This window comes from Zingiber officinale, chromosome 7A (genome assembly GCF_018446385.1).
Source record: "Zingiber officinale cultivar Zhangliang chromosome 7A, Zo_v1.1, whole genome shotgun sequence".
NCBI classification, from domain to species: Eukaryota; Viridiplantae; Streptophyta; class Magnoliopsida; order Zingiberales; family Zingiberaceae; genus Zingiber; species Zingiber officinale.
In genome coordinates this window covers 97,793,794-97,819,053 of record NC_055998.1, presented here as the reverse complement: position 1 = coordinate 97,819,053, position 25,260 = coordinate 97,793,794, and the positions used below count along the sequence as shown (strand labels likewise).

The 25,260-nt window shown below is 37.3% G+C and overlaps 2 protein-coding genes and 1 long non-coding RNA gene across 4 annotated transcripts; all 3 read right to left on the bottom strand.

Annotated features, from left to right (window-relative positions):
• Nucleotides 1-531: 531 nt before the first annotated feature.
• Nucleotides 532-3,277, bottom strand: LOC122001854 (probable inactive receptor kinase At3g08680). 2 transcript variants are annotated; one of them, XM_042556813.1, is made up of 4 exons: nt 3,052-3,277; nt 2,699-2,950; nt 1,378-2,610; nt 532-1,280 (listed from the first exon to the last, which is right to left on the bottom strand). In XM_042556813.1, exons 3-4 carry the CDS (start codon nt 2,600-2,602, stop codon nt 664-666), a joined length of 1,842 nt encoding a protein of 613 aa, XP_042412747.1. In that variant the 5' UTR covers nt 2,603-2,610; nt 2,699-2,950; nt 3,052-3,277; the 3' UTR covers nt 532-663. The 2 variants fall into 2 exon arrangements, with proteins under 2 accessions (XP_042412747.1, XP_042412748.1); XM_042556814.1 differs by having other exon boundaries at nt 2,699-3,277.
• Nucleotides 3,278-12,131: 8,854 nt separating this feature from the next.
• On the bottom strand, nt 12,132-13,953 carry LOC122000293. Its single transcript, XR_006117061.1, has 3 exons — nt 13,282-13,953; nt 12,403-12,523; nt 12,132-12,336 (listed from the first exon to the last, which is right to left on the bottom strand). It is a non-coding gene; the product is annotated as an uncharacterized LOC122000293 (long non-coding RNA).
• A 2,344-nt stretch (nt 13,954-16,297) lies between these two features.
• On the bottom strand, nt 16,298-24,322 carry LOC122001853 (flocculation protein FLO11-like). Its single transcript, XM_042556812.1, has 5 exons — nt 24,009-24,322; nt 23,806-23,896; nt 21,874-21,994; nt 17,129-18,166; nt 16,298-16,987 (listed from the first exon to the last, which is right to left on the bottom strand). Exons 1-5 carry the CDS (start codon nt 24,181-24,183, stop codon nt 16,574-16,576), a joined length of 1,839 nt encoding a protein of 612 aa, XP_042412746.1. The 5' UTR covers nt 24,184-24,322; the 3' UTR covers nt 16,298-16,573.
• Between the last annotated feature and the right edge of the window lie 938 nt (nt 24,323-25,260).

The window sequence follows — 25,260 nt, the reverse complement described above, 5'->3', positions numbered from 1 at the left end:
ATAAAAAAACATCAGAGACCACATTAATATCAAAATTTAAATGTCAATAAGAGAGATCTTTCTAAATTTAAATAAGATAAAAAATACAATGTTAAATGTTTTCAATACGAAATATTTTATGAATAGTTTGGTCAATTTGAATATAAATTTGTTCAAACTTTTAAACATAATTATCCACTAATTATTAAAATCCTCTCGTCCATTAATTTTATCAAAAATAAATTTTAATTGAATGTCAATAGATATGGGGATAGATTAGTTGAGCTATTTTTTTTTAAATTTAATCTACATTTTTAAAATAAAAACCTCAAGTCAACCGAGTCAGTGAAGAAAAACCACTGTATGACTCTTTACAAGCTTTAGCTTTAGCTTTAGCTTTACATATTACTACAAGCTTTAGCTTGACTCTTTACATATTAACAAACTTTCAATTTTAATTTATTTGATTTAAACTTAATTGATTATTTAAGAGAAAGTTTTTTATTTATTTATGAAAAACAAACTAACTTAAGGTCAAGGTTTTTGGAAAAGTTTAACAAACTAAAAAAATATATATAGAAAATGCAATCACACTCCATGAAAATAATTTGGCACAGCAAATCTGAAGAACAGAATCAAACTCAAACCTGTCCATGTCGAAATCACCCAGAGTAGCTAGCGCTCTCATCCCTGAGACTTCTCCGACGACGGGAGGGGCTCGGAGTCGGAGCCCTTCAGATCCTCAAGCATTCCGACGACGCCCTCCATTTCCGGCCGCTGGCTGGCATTCCTCGCCACGCATTGCATTGCAATCTGAAGCATCCGAACCAAGTCGTCTTCTATCCCCGGGCACTTCACCAGCTCCGCGTCGAAAACCTCGGCCGTCCACTCCTCTCGCACCACCGACTGCACCCACCTCGGCAGGTCCACAGCCGCGTCGTCGCGTCCCGGCGACCGCCCGAGCGGAGCCTTCCCTGTCAGCAGCTCAAGCAGCAGGACTCCGAGGCTGTAGACGTCGGACTTCTGCGTGGATCTGCGGTGCTCGACGACTTCCGGTGCGCGGTAGCCCGCAGCTCGCGATCGGGCAGTCATTGAAGGGCTCAGAAGCGGCGCGAAGCCGAACTCAGAGACGCAAGGATTGAGTTCCTGCGTGATCAGGAGGACGTTGGAAGACTTAATGTTGCCATGGATGAGTCTACCTCCAGCTTGAGCATGGATATGGGCGATTCCGCGCGCCACGCCCAGTGAAATCTCTACCCTCGCGCGCCAGTCCAGTACTGTTCTTCCAGCTCCATCCCTTCCTGCTCCTCATGGAAGTTCATATATCGTTAAGATTTACAGAATGCTAGCTATTTTAAGTAAACTGTAACAGAGACCGGGCAACAATTTAGAGTTCACCGTGCAAGAAGGTGGATAGGTTGCCAAGCGGGGCGTAATCGAAGACCAAGAGCTTCTCATCTTTGGAGTAGTAGTAGGAACGGAGTTGGACGACGTTTGGATGCTTGCCGATGCTTCCGATGATCTCCATCTGCTGCTCGAACTCTCTCTTCCCGGCGGCTACTTCCTTCAGCCTCTTCACCACCACCGCGACGCCGTCCTCTAGGACAGCCTTGTAGGTCGTCCCATGGCTTCCTTTTCCGAGAACTTCGGCGGAAGCTCTTAGAAGATCTTCCAAATCGAAGTTGTAAGAGCATCCCTCGAAGAAGACCAGCTTGTTCTTCTCTGCTTCTTGAACGCTGCTGCTGTACTCCTCGAGCTTGTCGATGCTTCTGCCGGCGGCGCCGCCATTTCCTTTCGAGGTGCTGCTGCTGCGCTTCCTGCTCTTCCTCCTCGAAATGCAAATGAGCGCAGCCATCACCAGTGCAAGAAGAAGGCATGATCCTCCGCCGGCGACTATTATGATGATCCCCGTGCTCGGTGTTTTCCAAAAGCTTCTTTTGGCCGAGCACTGTGGTAGGGGAGTGCCGCAGAGGAAAGGGTTCCCCAGGAAAGACTCAACGGGGAAACTCTGTAGCGATTCAGGAATGGACCCGGTGAGGTTGTTGTAGCTCAGGTTCAGATGCTTCAGCTTGGGAAGTCGAAGCTGAGGTATCAGTCCAGAGAGAGAGTTGTTCTCGAGGTACAATGCCGTAAGCTGAGTCAGATTTAGAACCGCCGGCGGAATTTCTCCAGTGAAGGAGTTACAGGAGAGGTCAAGGAAGGTGAGGTTGGAGGAGAGTGAAGAAGGCAGTGCTCCTGACAGCTCGTTGCGTTGCAGGAACAGAGAACTCAGAGAAGGTATCGAAGGGACGTCGGAGGGTAGTTCCAGCGCGAGATGGTTGGATTGAAGACTCAAGATTTCGAGCACGTCGAGCTCTCCGAGTGTATCAGCCGGGATTTGGCCGGACAAGCCAATCCCCGGCAGCCGGAGGCTCTGCACGCGGCCTCCGTCCGGCGTACATGTGACACCGACCCAGGAGGAGCAGACTGGGACCTGAGCGCTCCAGTTAAGCTTCGGACCATGAGGGATGGACGCAGCAAACTCGAGGAGGAACTGGGCGTCGGAGTTCAGGTTGCCGATGGCTGAAGCTCGAAGACAGTGAAGGAGGATCAATAGAGGAATCCACAAGCTCAATTTCTCCATTCCTACAGCTGCAAATTGAAGAACAAATGTACTGTAAGAAGTCAAAATTCCAACATCAGTAGATGAACTACTTATTTCCCATGGAGTGGTACCTACCTTTATGGTCTCCTCAGAAGTTAGACGCACACCAATTAATTCTCAGCTACTCATTTTTCTGATTATTTCTAGATGGGGGACCGAATTGCGACCTCTGATAAAGAAAGACTGTCTGTGTGTTGAATGGATCGAGGACCAACTTCTTTGAGGAAGGAAACTGCAGTTTGTCAGGAGATGGTGAAGGGGTGGAAATTGGAATTGAAGAACAGCCCAGAGAAGAGCACCAGGCACTTTCACATGGCAAAGATCAAGCTGCAGCGATCGCCGGCGAGGTCACGGAGTTCACATAAAGAACACATTTTTAGGCCTCCGTCGGCATTGGAGGAAGATTCGGCATGCAATCAAAATCTCACCTCGGGGAGCTCCTCGTTTCCGGCTCCAGATACAGGCTTCCTTACGGCATTGACTCCGCCATTATCGCTCAACTTGGAGCTACACCGCCCACAAAAGGAGGATGAAGAAGAAATGATGAATAATAAATAAAGCAATTGGCGAGATTACCGGTCTCGCGAACCGCTCGGAGAAACTTTTGTCGGCTTCTCAGTCACTCGCTCGGAGAACAACAAAAAAGAAAAAGAAAACACCTTTGTCGGTTTTGACTGTCGCAGGGGAGGCTGCGAACCTTGGCGGGACAAGGTAGCAGGACCATCATTAGCTAGGAATAATCTGGCAAAAATGGCGTCCAAGAAATCACTGAAGCAGGCCCATTGGGTGAGGATTGAGAAGGATTCGAGGTGCTTAAAGCCAAGAGAGACAACAGCAAAAAGGTTTCAGAATAAAGGAAGAAAGATTCGCCGGGTGACGATGAAGCTGCTGCTTAAGCAAAACTGCTCCTGTTTTTAGACGCTGGCTGAGATCATGTCAATTTGTTTTCTTCCATTTGAATATGTTTAGTCTACTCGTTCTTTTAAAATAATATAAATTTTAATAAAGATAATATTTTTAAAATTATTTTTTTTAACACCAGTTTGAATATGTTATGAGAGCATCCACAATAACAATAACTTGGGATATTCCTCCCAAGTATTTGTGGACCCCACTTCCACATCATCTTTCAAATATCTCACTATTTAAATATCTCAATTTTCACAATGAAATATCGCACCAATTAAATATAATGGAGCCCATCATATTCAATTAAAAAATAAAAAAAAAATCAAAAAGTAGTGGCAACTCACTTTTTGTGGGCCCCACATGAGGAAATCATCGGGCACATATGTGTGCCCGGTGATTTCCATTAATCTCTCAAATATCCTCCACAATGGGGGATATTTGAGATGGGGGGATATTTGAAGAAATATTTCCTCCAAATATCCCTCATTGGAGATGCCCTGATGATACACGACTGTAGAAATTCATCCCAGTCCAGAAATCTCATCATGATGACGCGACGGCAAAAATTCATCACAAAATCAAAAACGATGATATCGGACAGACCTTCTCCTAGATTTCTTCCCCATAGGGATTTCCTACGGAGAGTAGCAAACATTAAAAGATTCATCGGGAGGCCCGACTAGGTCACTACGATGCTTAAGTTAGCATAGAGATTTGATAGAGATTAAATGGAGAAACGATGAAAAAAATGTTATAAAGTAGATGATCATATAAATGATAGCATAATCCTCCTTTCTTACGAAGTCTCCTCCCCCTAGCTTATAGGAAAATGGAGAGTCTCCTCCCCTTATCCTATAGGGACAAGCCCAAGAGATTCATCATTAAAGAGTCATTAAAGGGAGAAGCCCAAGAAACTCATCCTTAACAGAGTCATTAAAGAGACATTACCGTCATGTCCTTTAATGTTAGTAAATGTTGCACGCGCTAGAAACTTGGAAGGTCACCAGCTTAGCGACTCAGCTAGCCGAAAGGTCAGTTGGTTCGGTGATTGGGAAGATCGACAACTTGGTCAGTCGACAAATCAGACCGACTCAGAATGTCAAAGATTGTTGATATGCCATATGGAAACTATGTTGACCAAGTCTTGAAGAGTGTCGCATGGTCCTTGTAACTGAACCTTGACCCTGCCACATGGCTTCTCTGTTGACTAGGTCAAGGACCCACCACATGGATCCTTACTTACCTCTGTATCACAAGTCCTCTCTTCAAGTCTAATTAAAAGAGGGTGTAAGTCGACTAATTGGACATGTTGATGCAAGGGAAGAAACTCCGAGTGCGATGTTCAAATTATATGTTTACAGAGAAAGACATAGGAAGATAATTTGTAAACAAAGAGGAGTTGTCTCTAGGTTTAAACGAAAATAATTTGTTTGTTCAAATCAAAACCAAACTCAAGATTAACCACTTTCCCTACAAGAGCTCTAACTCTTGTTTAAATAATCTAATAAATAAGAAAAAATCGAAATAGAAAAGTCGCAACAGAAAAAAAAAAGAAGAAGAAGAAGAAAAATAAAAAATAAAAAATAATCTATATTAATTTTTAGAAAAGAAAACTAATTCTAAAAATTTAAAACAAATAAAAGAAATGTCAAAAGACCAAATCTTGAGTTTTGGAGATCTGGTTCACGTGAACGATGACGTCACAAAATGGGCGTTCCCTTGGACATGACTTGGCCGTGTCGGCCATTGGAAAACCGATTCCGTCTCGTTTTCTTCTCGTCACAACTCGAAGGGAAACATAGTTGTATTGAAGGATATAAACTGGTTATGCTACTAGATGCTCCTACATTAGATGCCCTAAGTTGAAAAGAATTTGTCCTCGAGTTCAAGATAGTGTCTTCAAGATCAAAAGTTCTTGAGTATTGGTAAATCAAAAGTCGTCTCATAAATGGTAGAACGGGAAAAAAATCCTCCAACATTAACTCGGTCAAATTTATGGGTGGCTCTAATGGAACATGCACTACATCCTCAGATAATCTACCATCTGGAATCTCAAGGATGAAAACAATTTCACAATCATCACCATAAATTACCTTGTCAGAGTTTGCAAGTTGTTGCCATTTTGCAATCGACGAAGGCATCAATACTTCTAGATATTTTGGTTGATTGAGTTCCGAACCCACTGCATCTGCTAGAGTACCGATGGCATCATATAGAATATGCAAGTTTCATCTCTGATATTTCCCATAAGCACATAACAAATGTTGCAAAATTATTTCCAAACGTGGGATGAGTTCCTCTTGTGCCTCCTCTTCTTGTGTTAAAGCAAAGCTTGCACCCTCTTGCACACGTTTATTAATGTCAAATATTCTTCAGAGCAGTCCCATAAGAATTTAGTCAGATTGTTCATAACCATCACATTCACCGGTGTTCTGAATGATAAACTTACTAAATCGAGAAAGAGTCCAACAAATGATACTCCGAATAAGTGGGAATTTATCATCAAAAAGAGGATTGAGGGATTTGACAATCTCAGGAAGACGAGGGTAGAGTCCATTAATGCATCTCTCTCCTTCCAACTAATGTCACTTGTAAGTGATAGCTTTTGCTATATCAAAGGCGTTAAGGTTGGAAGAATTTCATCTCCAAAAATAATTAAAAGAATATCTAATCCAGCTGTAGTAGATTTTCTTAAATTCCAAACATTGAATGTGTCCTTATCGTCCTCTATGTAATCAGGTACATGAAACGAGATGAATGAAAACGAATCCTTATCCCTATCTGGAAAAGATTCATCTTCCTCCATATATGCCATATTGGACCATAATAGAACTGGAATCAATTGTGGTAAATAATATCTTAAACCATCGGGTGGAGAAGTATCATCACAGTATGTTAACCAAAATTCACATGCCTTAAGAGTAACTTCATCTTCAACTTCATCCACCTCATCATCATCATCATCATCATCATCATCATCATCATCAATATCTTCGTCGTAAATTGGACCATCAACAATTTCAATCTTGTTATCTGAAAACATGAAGCTAGAAAACTGAGGATATGACGGTTCCGCTGATTGGATGAAGACCTCTCTCCTATATGTAAAACAAATCAAATCAGGGAAGGGGTCTCTAGCGTTGAACCTCCGACACTCAAGTTAGAAACAGAAGAAGAGGAATCGAAAATAATAGGAACAGAAATGAATCTTGTCTTTCCTCGTACCTAGCATACTCTTTTATACCTTTCTTATTAACCTTCCATCTTTCCATGTTTAATGATATTAATTACCGACAGAAGATATCTTTGTCTTGGCTTCTTCGCATTCAATAATAGATGGAGTGTTCTCCTTTATTTTCTCTTCCCCTTATTAAATATCTCGGTCTTTTTCTCTTGTATAGGCATAGGTTCTTCCCAAAGAACCTTCTTTATCTTGCGTCACAAATTGTGGGTGTTCTCGTATTTACCTACACGGCTCATCACGTCATTAGGCAAAATATCAATTAAGATTGATATTACCTTATCATTTGCCTTCGATCGTGACGTTTGCTCCTCCGTCCAATATCATGGTCGGAGTCTTTTTCCTTTCTTGTCTTTTGGGACTTTGAATGGATCCTTGACTACCATCATAGTGTCCCAATCCGTATTGAGGAAGACCTCCGTCTTCATCATCCAATACGTGATGTCCCATAAGACTCCTCCTTCAAACTTTGAAGGTGCTATCAAGTCGGGATCATCTTCTTGATTCCTTGGTGATTAGTTCGAAGTAGAGCGTCCTCGCCCTGATACTACTTGTTGGGGATTTTGTATATGGTCGGCTAGAAGGGGGGTTGAATAGTCGGTGCCCCCAAATCGATAGCTTCCTACAATGGTTAGCTTGCGCAACGAAAATACAAAGAAATATAAGCAAGAAAGGTAAAGACAAGTAAACCGCTAACACGTCCGTTTACGTGGTTCGGAGATAACTTGCTCCTACTCCACAACTGTCCGTAAGGTGGACGATCCCTGTGATCCTTTGGTGGATCAAGCCCCGAAAACTCTGACTATCTCAAGTCGCTCCTTGTGGGTGGAGAAACTTCACCACAACACTCACCAAGACCTCTTGGATTACAAAAGTACTTGAGTAACTTTGGTGACTATTAATTAGGGTTGACCACCTCTAATTTCGTCAACCTTAACCAAGCTCCCAAGGCTTGGTTATATAGGCCACAGGTTGGAAAACCCCGCCTATTAGTCGACTGGTGAAAGTACTAGTCGACTGCCCTTTGTAGAGATTCGACCGTTACAATCCAATGACTCGATACTAGTCGACTGGAGAAAGTACCGGTCGACTGCTCCACACTGGCCGAGTGAACAGAAACATTCTATTCGCTCCTAGTCGACTGTCATTTCTATCAGTCGTCTAGTACCTCGAGTACAGTCTCTCAGCACTCAGACCCTCACCCTTACAACTCACTTGACTCTTCTTCGTTGTAGCCTTGACCTCTTCTCTTCAAGCCCACTTCCTTTGGCTCTCGTCCCTCGGATGCATTCAAGCCTGCGGCTCGTCCCCAATGTCATCCTTCGCATATGCCTCAAAGTCGCTTCCCTCAGCCCTTATCCTTGCTGCCTTATCAACGGTCCCTCTAATGCTCCATCCTTCACCGGACTCGAAGTCATCAAACTGAGTCATATGTGTATCCTGTAAATCTGCACACTCACATACACATATCAAATACAAGGGTGAACCTAACTTAAACCCTTTGCCCAAACACCAAAACACATGGTCACACAGACCATCGGGATTGCTCCAACATCCTTGACCTATCTGAACTTCATATCAGTTATCAGGTCCTCAGACTTAATTCGGTTTAAGTCTGGTGTCGGATCCTTTAGACCCGTCAATTCTTGCACACTCGGTAAAGAGGTTAGACACACATAACACCTAACTTTAATCCATTTGTCATTCATCAAAATCTAAGTTTGACCATTGATGCTAACTGCACCAACACATAATAGTCGGAGTTAGAGCAAAATAATAATTCAAGTACCAGTAGAGTCGGAGAGAGAATAATTTATTTTGTTACTATATCTAAGTCGGAAGATAATAATATAATAATACACTTGATTTCACAACTCCTGAGTACCGGTGGAGTCGAAGAGAGTAGAATAAAGTCGATCTCATGACTCTCGAATGTCTGTGGAGTCGGGAAGAGAGTGACAAGCTTGAACTCATGATCCTAAGTATTAGTCCAAGATCTATGACTTTGAAGAGATATAAGTCATTAAAAATCTCACAAAATGAGCTAAGAAAATAACAACATAAGTTTAGAACTAGCAAGTAAGTTACTAAAAGAGTTGAGGAAATAGTCGATGTTATCATGTAGGCTCCTAGCCTATAAGGGTAGAACAGCGAGTCGACCCCACAAAGGGAGGGTGACAAGTCGATCTTAAAACCATGGAGTATCTTGTAAATGCCATGAGGATTTGAGAAGTATAACAGTAGGATTATCTACAAGCAAACTGTGACAGTACGTTTTGACCAATAAACACTTTGTTAATAAATATTCTCGTTTCTTAATTAAAACATGTATAAGGATGAGTTTATGTTTGGAAATATTCTTGAATGTATGATTCTCCAATCATCTTTTACTAATTCATAGTAATCCTTCCCCTTATTCCAATGAAGCTTATGATAGTAGAAGTTGGGAGCATATTTGGATATGTCATCAAGTAAAGCAGTCACAGTAAAGTGGCATCTCTAAAGTTGATAATAGCTTTTGATTCAACTTGGTCCTGTATACAACTTGCAATTGCTTGCCAAGATCAGTACTAATCCTTCTATTTGAGAAGTAGACATAATTCCATAAGAGTGGTAGCAATATATTATACCATACCGAGTATATCAAAAACATAATCTATATTGTTCTTTTTAATAAGAACTTGAATTTGTTTTAAAAACTAGATGAGACTGTGTGAAAGATCAATCCAAGGTGTTAATTTGCCATGAGATATAAGAAAATAGAGAGTACCTTTAATAGCAAACATGTCAACAAGAGATGAAGACAGGAGTAATCCCTCTTCTCTCTTCATCTTATCCCTTTCCATATTCAAACCAAGCAATTGGCTATTTCTGAATAAGTCCTGAGAAATACCTCATGGAGTGAAACTTAAAAGCAATGCTATGCAATTTGTGCAAATGTCGTCCTTTTGAGCAAAGTTCTTAACATAAGTTTCAACCATAATTCTTCTTAACTATGTAGGTCATAGGTGGACTGTTACAAGAGGAAACTCGACCCTTATGCGAGATTGTGCAGAGATCAAAACACTTCCCTATCAAGCTTTATGCATATCCGACAAATGATTAGCTTTATGCATATCCGACAAATGATTCCGCAACGAGATAAGAAAGGATTGAAAGATCTGAAACAATAGTCAATGAAACACCAAGGATGGGAGGGAAAAAAAGAATTCCGATTTGAAAAACCAAACGATGAGATGGGTGGCCAAGTGATGACTCTTCTTGGAAATGACCTTGAAGGAGGCGAATGACTTCCTGGAGGAACTCAGCAAGATCAACAGTAAAACTGAGCCCTGCATCTTGCCACCAAGCCATTGAAGGAGAGCCGAACAACATCCTAGAGGAACTCCATGAGGTCAACAATAAAATCGAGCCTTACATCTTGTCGTCAAGCCGTTGAAGGAGGCAATGGCGATCTTTCCCCGATGGTGTGCGCTGACCCTCCTCCACCATGGGTTGCCCCTCGGGCTGTAGTAATTGTATTTTATCCATCAAGTGTTATGTTTCTATGTCCAGAACAAATTCCTAGAGAAGCTAAAACAGTGACGTTGAGGCATAATGGGTTGCTTTTACATGCCATGAGAAATACTTCTACAAATTCTTCACATTGCTATGCAAAGCAGCATATTGTTCCTCGTAATCATTCGTTAAACGCAGACTGTGGAATAGATATGGGTTACAGACCACAATATGTTGCCACAACACCATTCAGGGAGGAAGCTTTGTTTTGCCGATCACCATGGTAAAATACTCGCAAAGAAAATAAGTGTACGGAGGCACAAATTGATAAAATAAAATATAGAACCGGTATTAATTACCTCTGGGTTTAGTACATCTTCATGAAAAATATTTATTAAGTATTTTAGGAATTGGAGTGATGAAGAAATACCAAATTTGATTAGGAAATGATTTGAATAAAAACTTTGGGAGTGATTGCTCAACGCGCTCATATTCCCACAGACGACGTCAATTTGATCCAGTTTGAATATCTCACTACGATATGCAACGGCATAATTCCATCCCAATATTAAGAATGATAACGTCAAGCAAGCCTTCTCCTAGATTTCTTCATGTAGAATGACGATTTCTTGTAGAGAGCAACAAATATCAAAGGGTTCGTCGCACTATGTAAAAATCGATAATAAACTTCGGATATTATCTGAAGCAATAGATAGATAATTACCGAAATAGACACACATGAATTAAAAGAATCAATTTATTATTTTACCGCACAATTACCGAAGTCTATCGCTAGTCCAAAATAGGTTCAAAATTAAACCGTTTTTGAAGTAAAAAGACTCTTACTTCATCAAAGTCAATAAAAATACCAAAGTGGTTGATGATATGTTATTTCATAGGTCACATTGATTGACGAAGTAAAATATGTATATGACTTCACAATTTTTGTATTATGATATAGTAAATATTTAATTTTATTTCAGCATAATTTAACTTGGTCAAAATATTTTTTTATTGTATTACTTCATCATAGTATAGAAGTAATAGAGTATACTTTACTACAATAAAAAATTTAATGTAGCGAAATAATTTATATGAATGAGTTCACAAATTTGATCATTAGCGAAGTAAATAATTTCTTTAACTACACTACTATTTAAATTTATCAAAGTATTTTATGTTGTATTACTCTATCATTATTCATTATATCAAAGTAATTGACTATATTTTACTACAATATAAATTTAATTGATAAAAGTGTATATCATAATATTTTACTACAATATAATATTTTTATCATCAAAATGGAACAAATATATCACAAATATCAAATACAACACAAAAGTATATTCATAAAATACACATTTAACTATAACCCAAAAATCTTTTGTATCCATAAATTTCTAAATACAATCCAAAATTTATATCACAACCTACACTTAGACACACATATAGAGGTAGATGAATTCACTCCATTCACTTCTGATTTCATCATATTGAAATTAATTGTAATCCTATTTATTTTTTTATACTGCAAACTGAAGCATTAACAAAAATTTGAGGGTTAATGCAAAATGACTAAATATTTCATAAAAAAGATATTTTATAAAAAAGAAATTCATGTTCCTCTCCAATTATGGCTCTTCATCCAAGACTATCTCTTTTATATACCGCATTACACAATATTCAAATTCAACACCATCATTTTGTTTTAGATTATCATAATGAAATTGAAAATGTAATGCAATAAGTCGCAATCCAAATAATAAGAATTATTAATTGATGTCTAAATACATAATTACAATACATACCATCAATTGTTTAAAATCTGATCATTTTGAAATACGCCTTGATGCATTGTATATCTTGACCCCACTACATTGTAAAAAATATAAAATTAATTTTTCAACCTCTAATGAATTGAATGCATTCACAATCAGCATAATCTACTACCTACTTGGTCACAATAGATTTCCGAGCATGGTATTGATTCCTGTTACTCAAGGAGACTAATAAATATATCATATTCTTATCTTCATTAATTATAATTAGGATCCAATGGTACCTACACAAATGAAAATATAACATTAACTAGTATATAGTAGGAATTGATTAATAATTAAAATATTACCTAGTGTTGTATGAGATGAAGCAGATACTATCTCTGTTCAATGCTCCCAACTGAGCAACAATATATTGTGACAATTTACTGCCTTCTTTGCCCACACTACATGTAGGTCTGTGACTTGGATCTACAAATGAGACACACTCAGCTCTATTTTCTTTCATCAAATATTTGTAAAGATAATTGTAAGGTAATGACAAAGAAATTATAAATCTAAATATACTAATAAATTAATAAATGTGTTATCAAGACACATTTACAAATAATAAAGTACTGAAACTCCTTCCGACACTAATACAGTATAGGGCAACTCGGACCATATTTCACGAGGATTTTAGTTGATGAATTCTAATATTAGGATCAAGTTATTTGAAACTGGGGTTTTGGATTTTAGATTTCTAATGCTAAGAATGAGGAAAGGAAATCAACATAAACAAGAAATCACTAAACTACAAGCAAGAAGAAATGATAGCAACATGAAGTAATGCACTACACGAATTGTGAACATGTTAAGCTACAACTGAGAATGAATTTATGAAAATGCAAAGTAAACATCTAACCTAATCTAAGCTAAGTGTATTTTAACCAAATAACCATCATGACTAACACTCAACAAAACAAGACATTACCATAAAGAAATTGTGAGACATAAAGGGAACCAATGTAAGGAACATTTTATCGAGCATAATATGAGCGTGAATCAACTGAACCCAAGTGAATGCAATCCTGAATAGGAAATGATAATTTCGTTCCAATTCAACCTACAATGAACAAGCAATCAACCGAACAAACAACCATTCAACAATGAAGAATAAACAATGCATTGGAGATATCAAACCCAAGCTTGTGATCTTGACGAAGAAGAAATGGAGTTGCAGTTCGGACCTTGGAAGGTCTATTGGAACTAGATCTTGGATGAAGGCTGCTTTCCACCAAAGGGAAACCCCAAGGCTCAGTCTATCCAGATTTGATCAAGATGAAGGCTGCACTGCTTGCTATCCGGATTGGAGGTGACCTATCGGAGAAGTCGTGGAAGAACTGTGGATGGCTGATGAAAGAGGAATTGTGGGAAGATCTATTGGAGCTTCAAATCTAATATTAGTTGCCCAAATGGATAATGGAAAGTTGCTGATCGATGGAGAGGCCCCCGGTTGAGGAAGGGAAGCCCCACTCCTTTCCGGTGGATGGAGCAGATGGATTGCAGCTGATGCTTGCCGAAGAAGATGGAGAGAAGAAGATTAAGTAGGGAAGCCCCTTACATGGGTGAGGCGATTGGCAATGACCGGAGGGAGGGAAGTCCCTTTCCTCAGTGTGCCGGTGATGAAGATGATGGTGGCGTCCTACTGATCGGAGATGAGGTTTGGGAAAAATAGGCCAGATGAAGCCCGGCCGAAGATGGTGAGGGTGGACATGGAGCCGTCGAGCGTTGGTGGTGAGGCAATGGTGAAGAAGGTGCGGCGTCGGCGTCGATGATGGAGAAGGATGCTTTTCTCGGCGTGGGCATCGGCGTCGGTGAGAAAACCCAAAGGAGAAAAACGTAATGCTTTCGGCGGACTTAGGTTGTAGCATAGATTCAGTGGAAAAACTAATAAACTGATTTAAGTTATAGTAAAAAATTTAACTCATTCTACTTATTGTTTTCGCAATTAGAAATATAAATTTTATTTTATAACTTATTATTTCATGAATATATATTATGGAATAAAATATTAGATGATAAAATTAGAAGTGATACCCATATTTTTAAAGTTACAAAGTCTAAAATTGTATTTACTATAATTTATTATCAAACTTGATTATTATATATTACTTTGTAATTATTAATTAACAAAGTAAATAGTGGTTAAGTTTATTATCTATTTTCACATAGTGTTAGGAGGTCCAATGAGACCACTCCGATACCTAAGTTAGCATGAAAATTTAATAGAAATAAAATGGAGAAACGATGAGAAAAATGCCATAAAATAGATGATCATATGAGATGATAACTTAATCCCTCTTCCTTGATTAGTCTCCTCCCCTTTTCTTATAGGGAAAAGCCCAAGAGACTCACCTTTAAAGAGTCATTGAAGGAAGATGTCCAAAAGACTTACCCTTAAAGTGTCATTAAAGGTCATTAAGGAGACATTACAGTCATGTCCTTTAATGTTAGTAAATGTCACACGCAGGAAACTCAGAAGGTCGACAACTTAGTGACTCGACTAGCCGGAAGGTTGGTCAGTTCGAAGGTTAGGAAGATTAGCAACTTGGTGGATCGACAAATCAGACCAACTCGGAAGGTCGGAGATTGTTGATGCATCATGTGAAAGTTATGTTGACCAAGTCTTGATAAGTGTCACATGGTCCTTGTATTGATTGAACCTTGACCCTGCCACATAGCTTCTTCTTTGTTGACCATGTCAAGGATCCGTCATATGGATCCTTACTTACCTCCATATCAGTGAATAAATTATATTTTAAATTTACCTTATAATCTAATTTATTATTAATGTAAATTTGTAAACTAGCAAGTTGAAGACACTTTATTGTCTATTTGTAAACTATCATCAACCATAGTAACTAAGTAAATGAGTTAAATTTATTTATTAAATTTTTTATCAAAATTGAAGCGAATTTGAACTTTTTACCGAGTTCAACTAATAATAATGTTGTACTTATGAATTAGATTAAATTTTTATCTAATACATAAAATTTATATTTTAAAAATACTATAAATAATTTAAAATTATAAAATTTATAAATTACTATATATTTTATCTATTTGAAAAAAATAAATTTATAATTAAATTTTATATAATTAATCAAATAAATTTATTCATAAATTATTGATAAAATTTAGTTAGACTTATTAATTTATATATAATTTATTATTATCTTCCAATTCATTTATTGCACCCTCCAATCACTTCCATCAACAACTTATGCCACAAACACAACGGTAAACAAATCACGCTAAGCCGAATTTTGAGATATTCAAATTTATTTGATAAGATAATCGAGTCGAGTCTAGCCAAGTTTAAAATGAACCAAACTTTTAAAATAATTGTTCAAGTTTGGCTTGGTTTATTTTTTATAAGCTTGAGATTATTTATAGCTTAGCTTGAGCTTAGTTTATTTAAATGTTATCGAGCTCTCAATTTAAGCTTAGATCGTTTAGACGTTATCAAATTTTCAATTCAAGATTATTTGATTGTTTTAAACTCTAATTGTTTGATTGAATATTGAATATGATAATTTAAATTTATTATTTTATTTTTATTTTATTTTATTGTTTATTTAGTATATTGAAATAAGTTTTATTAATGAATATGGTTTATAAACATTATTCATGAACATGAACATTGTTCACTAATATTATTCACGAACGTTAATGAGCTGAACACATTTATGTTCAAACTTATTTGTTTAACTTAACAAACTGTTCAAGTTTATTTGTTTAATTAATTTTATGTATATTGAATGAAACTTTTTCACGAAGTTTTTACCCAGCCGAATACTAAATTTATTCACAAACGCTTAATTTATTTACCACCCTAGCCATAGAGGAATTTGAATAAATCCCTGATTTTTGTTATTAATGAAATCATTTAAAATTAATTAATCAAGGAATGGTTTCCATCTGTACAAGAGGTATTTAATTTAATATTTTAGCATCTTGAAATTTATAATTGTATTATTTATGCCTGACCGTTTGTAATACATGAGATCTATATCCCTGAATTATATTTAGCGTCAATCTTTATAATACTAATATATTATTCAGTCAAAATACATGTTTACAAAGCGTATTTTGTTTAATGTATATACTATTTGTTAAAGGCAATATTTTCGAAAAGAAAAATAAGCTCGGAAAGTAATTTTGAGATTATAATCTCACATTAACCCTTAACACAACTTTAAATTAGATTGAGAAGATGAAGTTTATTAAACCACTAATCGCTGATGCAGAATACATTACCAGGTACAAGTACAATTTACCAGCAGAAATAAAATTGTAAAGAACAAATAAAAAATAAGGTGTTACAATATTGCAGATCGAACCACATTTTGATCCAATTCGATAAAAAAAAATGCATCCTGTTGTGGACAAGAAAAAGCAAGCTTTCAAGAAACAGATTGCGTGGAACATGGCATATTAAATCGTCATGACAGACTCGACTGACAATGAACTGAATTGTTATAGAGGATCAAAAAGTTCGGGTAGCGGTTCAAACCTGTGTTCAAACAGTGAGCCTTGATCAGATTTATCATCCGTGCTTAGAAGCCAGTTTGTATTCTTCAAGTCCTCTTTCATCAACATTGCATCATACCTATAGCTACCATAGAGATCTAGGTCATTCATTTGCTCCATGGTTGTGAGATTTTTCATATCTGGAGACTTGATGATGGAGTTTATGTTGTGCGATCTTGCTACATGGGAATCTACTGAGATAGCTCCATCATAGCTACCATTTTCAGTAAAGCTTTCGTCATTGCTGACAGGAACGATGGCTTCTGATGAACGAACAATCCGGTTCTTGGGAACTGTAGAACGAATACTATGAGGAAAAATTGATGCACCACGAATACCTCCCAAGCTTTGTCGAATGTCCTACACCGGAAAGGGAAGTAGCTCTTAGTAGAGTAAATCTGTATAGCATATATGACCTACACCTTTGTTTACCTTATCAGTCTGGGTTATTAAGAAAAGTTTATGCTAGTGATATAAATGCTGAGCGCATGAATATCATACCATATGCTTGATAGCCATGTCGAGTGACTTCTTTGATATTGTCCTTCCGAATCCAGTATTTTCTGTAGATAAAGCTGGTTTAGGACTCCGGCGAAGTCCAGCTTCTGCTGTCACAGGCTTGTGGTTCTCTGGTGAATTGTAGTGTCCATTGCTATGGAGTGGCTTGGGTGAATTTTCTGGGAACTTACTCCGAGAAACCACTGGTAAAGAAATCCTCCTGCTTGAACTTGAAGGAACAACTGGTTCAGATTTCAAATTTGATTGGACAGTAAGTGCCATTCCATGCCGTGCCCTCCCAGCTGATAGAGGACGTTCAGGCAACTTTGTCTTAAGGTTTGGTGGCACATCATTGGGAAAATCTGGGAGATCAATTGGCCGCACTGGAGCCCGTGGTCGTGGGTTAGGGGAGCTGGGACGAGAGGATGTTGGAGTCAATGGAGCTCGAGGTCGACTTGGTGAACTGGGACGAGAGGAAGATGCTGAATTTACTAGTGGCCGGGGCCGTGGACTTGGGGAGCTGGGACGGGAAGAAGTTGTTGAAGATGGAATGCGGCTAATACTAGATGGAAGCCTCCCAACAGAGGGGGAGCGCCCTGCTGCTGTTGGTGCTGATGGTGTTGCTCGAGAAATGGGTTGTCTAGTGGGTGTTGATGGTCGAGAACTTGACGAGGATATTACAGAAGTATTGATTGAGTTTGTATTATTAAAAGTTTGAGGCCTAGAAGGAGTTGCAGGCCTAGAACTGTGTGATGGTTCAGATTTAACAACTGGAGAGCCATAGGCGGATCTAGCTTTTACAGGAGTGGATGAACGTGTTGGCACAGAACGAGATGTTAGCACTGGTGTCTTTCCTGAAGAAGGGGTAACTGGCCGTTTGATAGGGGTTGATGGTCTAGAGGTGACTGAGGCAGAGCTAGTGTTCAGGACTGAGGTGCGATTGTGATTGGATAAATAGCTAGATGAGACAGAAGCTCGAGTGACAGAACTACTTCTGGCTGGTCGTATAGAATGGCTGCTCTCCATTTGTGAAACAGATAGCTGCACAACAGATTGCAGAAAAATATGGTGTTCAAAAATCTCCTCGAGAAAGCAGGTTGTGATTGACAAAAAAAAAACGAGCCAAGCAAGTAATAAGACAATATTGGAAACATAAAGCACATGCATAAAAGATTTCAAAAAAAAAAGTTTCCAGCTTTAATATCTCAATTTTTACTATATATGAATCCTGTCTGTTTTTCTTCAAATTTCCAAGAAAGAAAAAAAAGGGTCTAGTGGCCCTTAGCATAAGGGACTCCCAGGTTCAGTTGGTAATGTAACTGGAAACAGAACCAACAGAAAGATGCATAAGCATATAACAAGAAGCTGACAGATATTGATAGCTTGGAGTTAAACTAACTACAGTGAAGAGAAACAAAACTTTACAAGCCTAAACCATAAACAAATTAAAGATTAGATGAACAAACTGTATTTATGCCAAAATCGAAGTTTACCACTCCCTTGTTTACCTTTGTGTTATTTACTATAGAGTTACCCATCATTAATTATTAATTACTTGAGACACCCCACACAGTCAAACACAGCTGAGGTAATATCTGTTTTGGCTGATAGTTGATAATATTAGCCTCGTGATTATGTCTCAGGGTAGAAATTGTTGGTGCCTTAAAGAGACACTTGCCCTCTACAAAAGAGGGGTCACTCTAAGGGTTAAAGTGACTTAGATATGAGTAATAAAGCCAATTCCATAAGAGGTCTACTGTCTTCTTCTCCCCATTCTATTGTTCTTTCATTATTCATTGCTCAAAATTGGAACGGTCTATGACAGGCATCAATGCACCAACGTGTTGACAACAGGAGTACACCAGTTGTGTTCTTTGGGGCAGAGAACTGGATCAAACCCACATGAGGGCCGGAACTTTGTCTTAGAGATATGCATTTCGACTTGCCTTTGGGTTCCTTCCATGTCTCTAATTTGGACATGGAACCCAAAGGATACATGCAATCAATTGCTATGATGTAAGATGATGCCCTTATAGATGCATGCAATTAATACAGAGATGAAAAGAGATATTAATTCAATTCCCCTAATCAAGATGGGGGGATGCATATGGTTAGTGACTGGCACTTCCCGGATTCCAGAAGCCTCTCAAAAAGGTACTTGAGCTCTGTACAGTGATTCGCGGTAAGACCCCTATTCTCTTTTATACTTGATCCAATATGCATGATACATTGCTTTTTATATTTGATCTGATATGCATGATACATTACTTGATTCTAATGATTATGACTATTGTTTCACCTATGAGAGCAATTTATCAAAAATATCGCTTAAAGATGCAAAGATATACAAGCTGTCAATTCATGGAAAAGGTATGTGTTTAAGTTTCATACAAAGGATTATTTAAAAATTCAAGAATATTTCCATTGTTATAAAATGGTATAATTGTGTATGCATGTTACTATTTAGAACCAATGAAATTTATGTTTTAGTATCCTTAAAAATGTGGTGGTGATTGCATATGAAAATGCTACACAAAAATGCAGGGGGCTTACGTAACATGCAACCATATATATTTAATGCCTTCTTATATGGTGTAACACTTAAATGCTCTGCCTCCATGCATGAAATAATAATGATAATAATTATTATTATTATAATAATCATCGCCTCTTTTTAAAGGCAAAATAGGACAAGAAATCCTAACTTAAACCCAATATATATATATATATATATATATATATATATATATATATATATATATATATATATATATATGAAGGCTATATATAAACACAAGAATAGCCTTAACAAAGCAATACTTGGTTAAACACTTTTAGATGTTCATTGAGGAGAATGAGATGTCCATAAAAGTAGTCTTCCTTCTATGGAGACCCTACCTGTGTGATAGGTGGGCCCTTGAAGGAGTTAAAAGATTAATAACAAGTTGATTGGTTGGCTCAAAGAGTATTTCTATAAAATTTTAAAACTGCATGGAATTCCTTAAAAGAATTGCCACACCCATTCATAAGGCGATTTGATTGTACTCCTATGTAAAGCAAAATAGGAAAAGCTTGGTAAAAAAACCTATAGAAGGAATCAGAAATGGTGGATCTATGAGATGTGACTCTGCAAACATTCGTTAAATTAGCTGCTCTCTCTTATATGAAGGTATCAGTAGAACAGTCATGAATAGGAGTTGGAGACTCCTACATATGCTCACAAAAAATCAAGATATGCTCACGACTACTAATGTGCCAACTCACACTCTAAATTCTTGTACTCTATGTATTCTAGTCGAAGTAAGGTCAAAAGGGGTTCAAGACCCATTTCACCTTGTTTTTCCGATGGAGGGTTTAGTATTAGGTGATCAAGATTGCTCGTCAAAGCACCTTACTGACCACATAGTATAAATGTTAGGCAACACTTTAAATGATATAATTATTGATTTGAATTTTGAGTTTTATGGGTGACTGTAATGGTATAGTTTTTACGTTATCTTATATGGGCATAACGTATAAAAGTAACAATATTATCTCAATTCATCTTAACCTGTGTTGTAGCATATCAAGAGATGTAAAGTGTTGGCATGATACTTATTGAGATGATTGACACAACAACACAAGAGACATTATTTTTGCTAAGTAGTATCGAATTTTGATAATTTATCAAAACGAAACACTTCAACTGGGCAACTTGACATGGTAGAAGATTCCAAATCATGTCAAATTGAGACACGTCTCAAGAACACGATATAGGCATTAATAGAGAACACTTGTCATACTTAGCATGCTTTAAGTGCAAAGTTTCCCAGCAACCATCAATCTAGAAAGTACTAAGCATAGATAACTTCACAGACAATTCGACTAAAACGCTTCTCTTCAATAAGAATACAGACAACCCATTTGAAATATCAAACCAATGGCCTAGTCAAACTTGACTCATTCTATGCGTGATTTGGTTCATCCTACCATAATTTCCTAGAAGTTTCCCATAGTGACACTTTGTTCAAGTCCTAAACATTTACAATGAGTGGCGAATTTGCTCAAGCTATCAATCACTCTCTGCCTGATCATACTATGTCTTCACATGCGTGATTTGGTTCATCCTACCATAATTTCCTAGAAGTTTCCAATAGTGACACTTTGTTCAAGTCCTAAACATTTACAATGAGTGGCGAATTTGTTCAAGCTATCAATCACTCTCTGCCTGATCATACTATGTCTTCACATGCAACTAGTTGCATGCAAAGACTTCCACTACTAAGAACTTGCAAGTTAAATAATCCTTTTTTCTTCTAGAACTTGCTAGAGGAGTTATTCCACTAGAAACTATTTCACTCCATCCTTGGAGAGCAACAAGAGTTATTTGCCAAAATTATCTGACTTAAAAAACAAATTGATCAAATGAAATAAGAAGGTATTAAATTCACAAATTTGAACTGGAATGAAAATTTGCTCATGTTAAATTGTATTCAGAACATAGAGACGAGATAATCAATCACAAGGTTAAAATGTTGCAAGCCAAAAATAGAACATTTAATTCAACTATAGCAGTTATCTTTTTTAAAAAAATTGAAAAGAAATTTTAACTTGATATGAAATAAGGCTCGCAACCTGTCTGATAAGTCTAACAAAGCAAACCATACTAACAGATGATCATATTCAATATGAGAAAAATATTTAATAAAATGAATAACAATTAAATAGGGATTGATAATTCAGGTGATGATATGATACTAATCACTAACCCTAGATGCTCTAGTAGTTGAAGCTGATCTAACAACAGTTCGCTTTGCTGCATCAGCAGGCACTTGATTCTCGCTAGAAACCAGAGGAGCAGCTTGTGGAGTTCCAGGTGGAGTTAGAAGCCTGTTGACATTCAATTTGTGAAAGTTGTTTATTCAAGATATAAGAGAAATAAAGTAGAAAGAAGTTAGAGAAATACAGTTTACACTCAAACAATTCAGTCAAGCAGTGGTAAATATAAAACGTAATGTTCCCATCACAAACAAATTACTATAATGCACAATTAGTGATAGTATGTGGTTTCAACTTTCATCTCAAACAGATTAATATTATTACATATAAGATACTAAATGGAGATCCTATGAAGAATTGGCAGCATTTTGGATGTTGGTAATCAAAGCAAAATTGCAAAGGGTTGTTCTTCATGGAGTTGTGCATCTTCTTAAGTGCAGTATGTCTGTTTAACAGAGATGTCAGGGTTTTTTTGAATGATATTAGGGCCTTCTTAGTGGAAGAAAATGAAAATGTTGAAAGTCCACATCAAGAAAAGAAAAAAAATATATCCTAAAACCATTTGCAAGGATATGAATGTTACTTTTACAAGTTAGTTGATGACAAGTGATGAAGGGTTCCTGATTATTCTTTCCCTCGGCACAAAGAAGGTTTGGATTGGTCCAATTACATGAGTACTATCATGGCCCTGCTAATTATTAAACCACATTTTATGAACGGAATCTGTTAAAGGTGAGTTATTAGGTGTTAAAAATGTAGTAGTAGGTTTACTCCCCAGATTGGCACTCTAGGTCTAGAGTTTTGTCGTTAGGATTATACATTAGCTAATAGTATCCTCTTCCCAATTCACATAGTAGCAGAACACCCCCATTTAGGGTTAGGATTTTCCAAGGTGGCTGCTGCCACCTCCCCTAATCAATTTCGTCTTCTCCTAAGTGAATTATCATGTCCTCCTATCTGCCTTTTTCTCCTCATCATGTGCGCCAACCATATTGCTGCACAAATCAAATCTCTGCTCATGCCTTCTCACCTCAACAGGAGTGGTAAATGTGTTTGAAAAAACTATTTGATTTCTTGTTCCCTCAAAGTAGCCTATCTAGCTTCTTAGTGCATGAATAATCAGTAACACAAGTTAGATTCTGGAACAAATCAATCAAACCATAGGATTTTAGATGAACTTTAGTCAATTCCAATTGGAGTTCAGATTATTCAAGTTTTTCCAACAAACTCCAAAAGATTTTGCTGGGTACCAATTTATTTGAAAAATACACATTAGGTTTGTGGATCCCATATCAAATTTATTGAACAAATGATCCTATAAACTATCCATCACACCTTAAAGGGGCCACAGATCAGATTTGTCATCAATATCCAGCTGATCTAAGTTACATTGATATCAAATGAGTTATACAGATTTAATGGTGTCTAATCTTACCTAATTTATTTATCTCTGATCAAGGTCAATTGTAAGATTTGGAATACTAATTTCAGAAGTTCCCTGATAGAATCAGATGAGACAAAACATGGACCTTTTTTTTTTTTTGACTAAAATAGCAGCAAATTTATCTGTAAAAGGGGGATGCTTCCAAATAAAACAAATCCATTAGAGCAATCAAACATAATAGTCAGACAAAGAAAGCACGTACAAGAGTCATTCCTTCATTATTCTTTTCCTGCCTTCCAAAATGCAGAAAGAATCATTAATCAACTAATGCACGTCCGCATATGAAATTATAATTTATGGACTTCTTTCTAAATACGCAAATCATCCACATCGCCTAACAGCAGGCAACAAGTATAACAACGACCTAGGCCAGTCATTTAACGAAAGAAGCTGCAACTTTCATCATCAATGATCAGAAATTTTCACGAAAGCTGCCATAGTGCCATGAAACTACAAAAGACATAAATTGCAACAGTACCAATCGTAATCGTGCTTCCCGAGCTCCGCATCCAGAAGATCATCCATGCCGCTCCTCCCTAACCTAGCTTGCGCAACCGACTTGCTAAATTCTACAAGCGAACCAGCAGAAGGAAAAAAAAGAGAGAGGAGGAAAAGAATGACCAGTTGTAGCAGAAAAGCAAAAGGGGAAGCAACAACTAGAAATAAAGTGAAAATAGATACCTTCGAGGCTATCAGATCCAGGTCCAGATCCGAGCGGAGGACCAGTGAAGCGGGTGGCTGAGAAGAGATCCAGCTCCAGGCTATCGCCCTCCGCCGCAAGCCGTCCTCCGACTGCGAGGCCCGGCCCTCGCCTCAGAAGCAGCGACGACGGGAAATCCTTGTAGACTCGGCTCATTCTGCTAGTGTCATCAAGAGGACGTTTGAGATCGGATCCAAAAGAGGCGGAGGAGGAGGAAAGAACACGCCATTTGATTACAAAAAATTAAGCTTGCTCGGGTTCATATTATATGCACGCTTACAGGTCGATCCAGTCTATTTATTATTCTGTGGATTTCATCTGAAACTCTAAATTAATTATCGTTTTGAGCAGAAGAAACAGTTAGAAAAAAAGATTTTCTTAACATAAAAATGTATTAAAAAAATGGCAAAAGGAGAAAAATAAAATAAGTTAAAAAAGTTGAAGGCAAAGGATTGAAATTGAAGCCGAAAGATAAGAAAAATGAAGGGTGAAAATAGAAAGCATGACTTTTTTTCCTCAAATTATAAAAATCTCCTTGTCCAACATTGTTATAACATTTTTGACCAAAACTATATTAACGAGAGTGGTTAAAATTACTCTTAATAATTTTGATCAATTATTTTATAAATAATTATACCAAAAATGTTCAAATAGTAAAGTTGAAATATATTTCATCATAGCCATTATAATAACACTGACCGACAGTATTTTTAAATACAAAGTACCTTTTTAATTAATTTTTAAATGATAACAAAAAACAAGATGGGTTTGTTTTTCTGCCCGGGCACGGCAGCTCGACGAACTGCAGATCTGCTGTTCCTTCCCCATCACGCTCTAGGAAGAGTGATGATGATCAACTGACGGCATCCACAATCAAATGGAGAATTGCAGCATAATTTGTCTTTTCTCCCTGAATTCTTCTAATTGCATTCCAAGCCCATGAAATTTCAACTTTTCCATCTGACTTCAAGATTTCCAAATTATTTACGGCAATTGAACAAAGAATGTGGAATTTTCAAAAGACACATTTAAATTTTAGATTTCCCAAAGAAACATGTATTTCTCGTTTTACTCTTACTGTCAATTACTATAGTGCTTTATTTAAAAAACAACCACTATGATATTACATTTCAAATATCAACATCTGTGGTGTTGTATTTTAAAAATTAAAATCACTTTGGTATTGCATAAACCGTAAAATCAATAACACTGTAGTGTTGTATTTAAAAAAAA

Bases quoted from the DNA above. Each gene is read 5' to 3' on its own strand.
- LOC122001853 (XM_042556812.1), bottom strand. From the start codon at position 24,183: ATGAGCCGAGTCTACAAGGATTTCCCGTCGTCGCTGCTTCTGAGGCGA. The intron at 23,897-24,008 runs GTATCTATTTTC...GTTCGCTTGTAG, and splicing joins TGGATCTGATAGCCTCGAAG to AATTTAGCAAGTCGGTTGCG. The intron at 18,167-21,873 runs GTTAGTGATTAG...TCTGTTGTGCAG, and splicing joins CAACTACTAGAGCATCTAGG to CTATCTGTTTCACAAATGGA.
- LOC122001854 (XM_042556814.1), bottom strand. From the start codon at position 2,602: ATGGAGAAATTGAGCTTGTGGATTCCTCTATTGATCCTCCTTCACTGT. The intron at 1,281-1,377 runs GTGAACTCTAAA...CATGAGGAGCAG, and splicing joins CCTATCCACCTTCTTGCACG to GAAGGGATGGAGCTGGAAGA.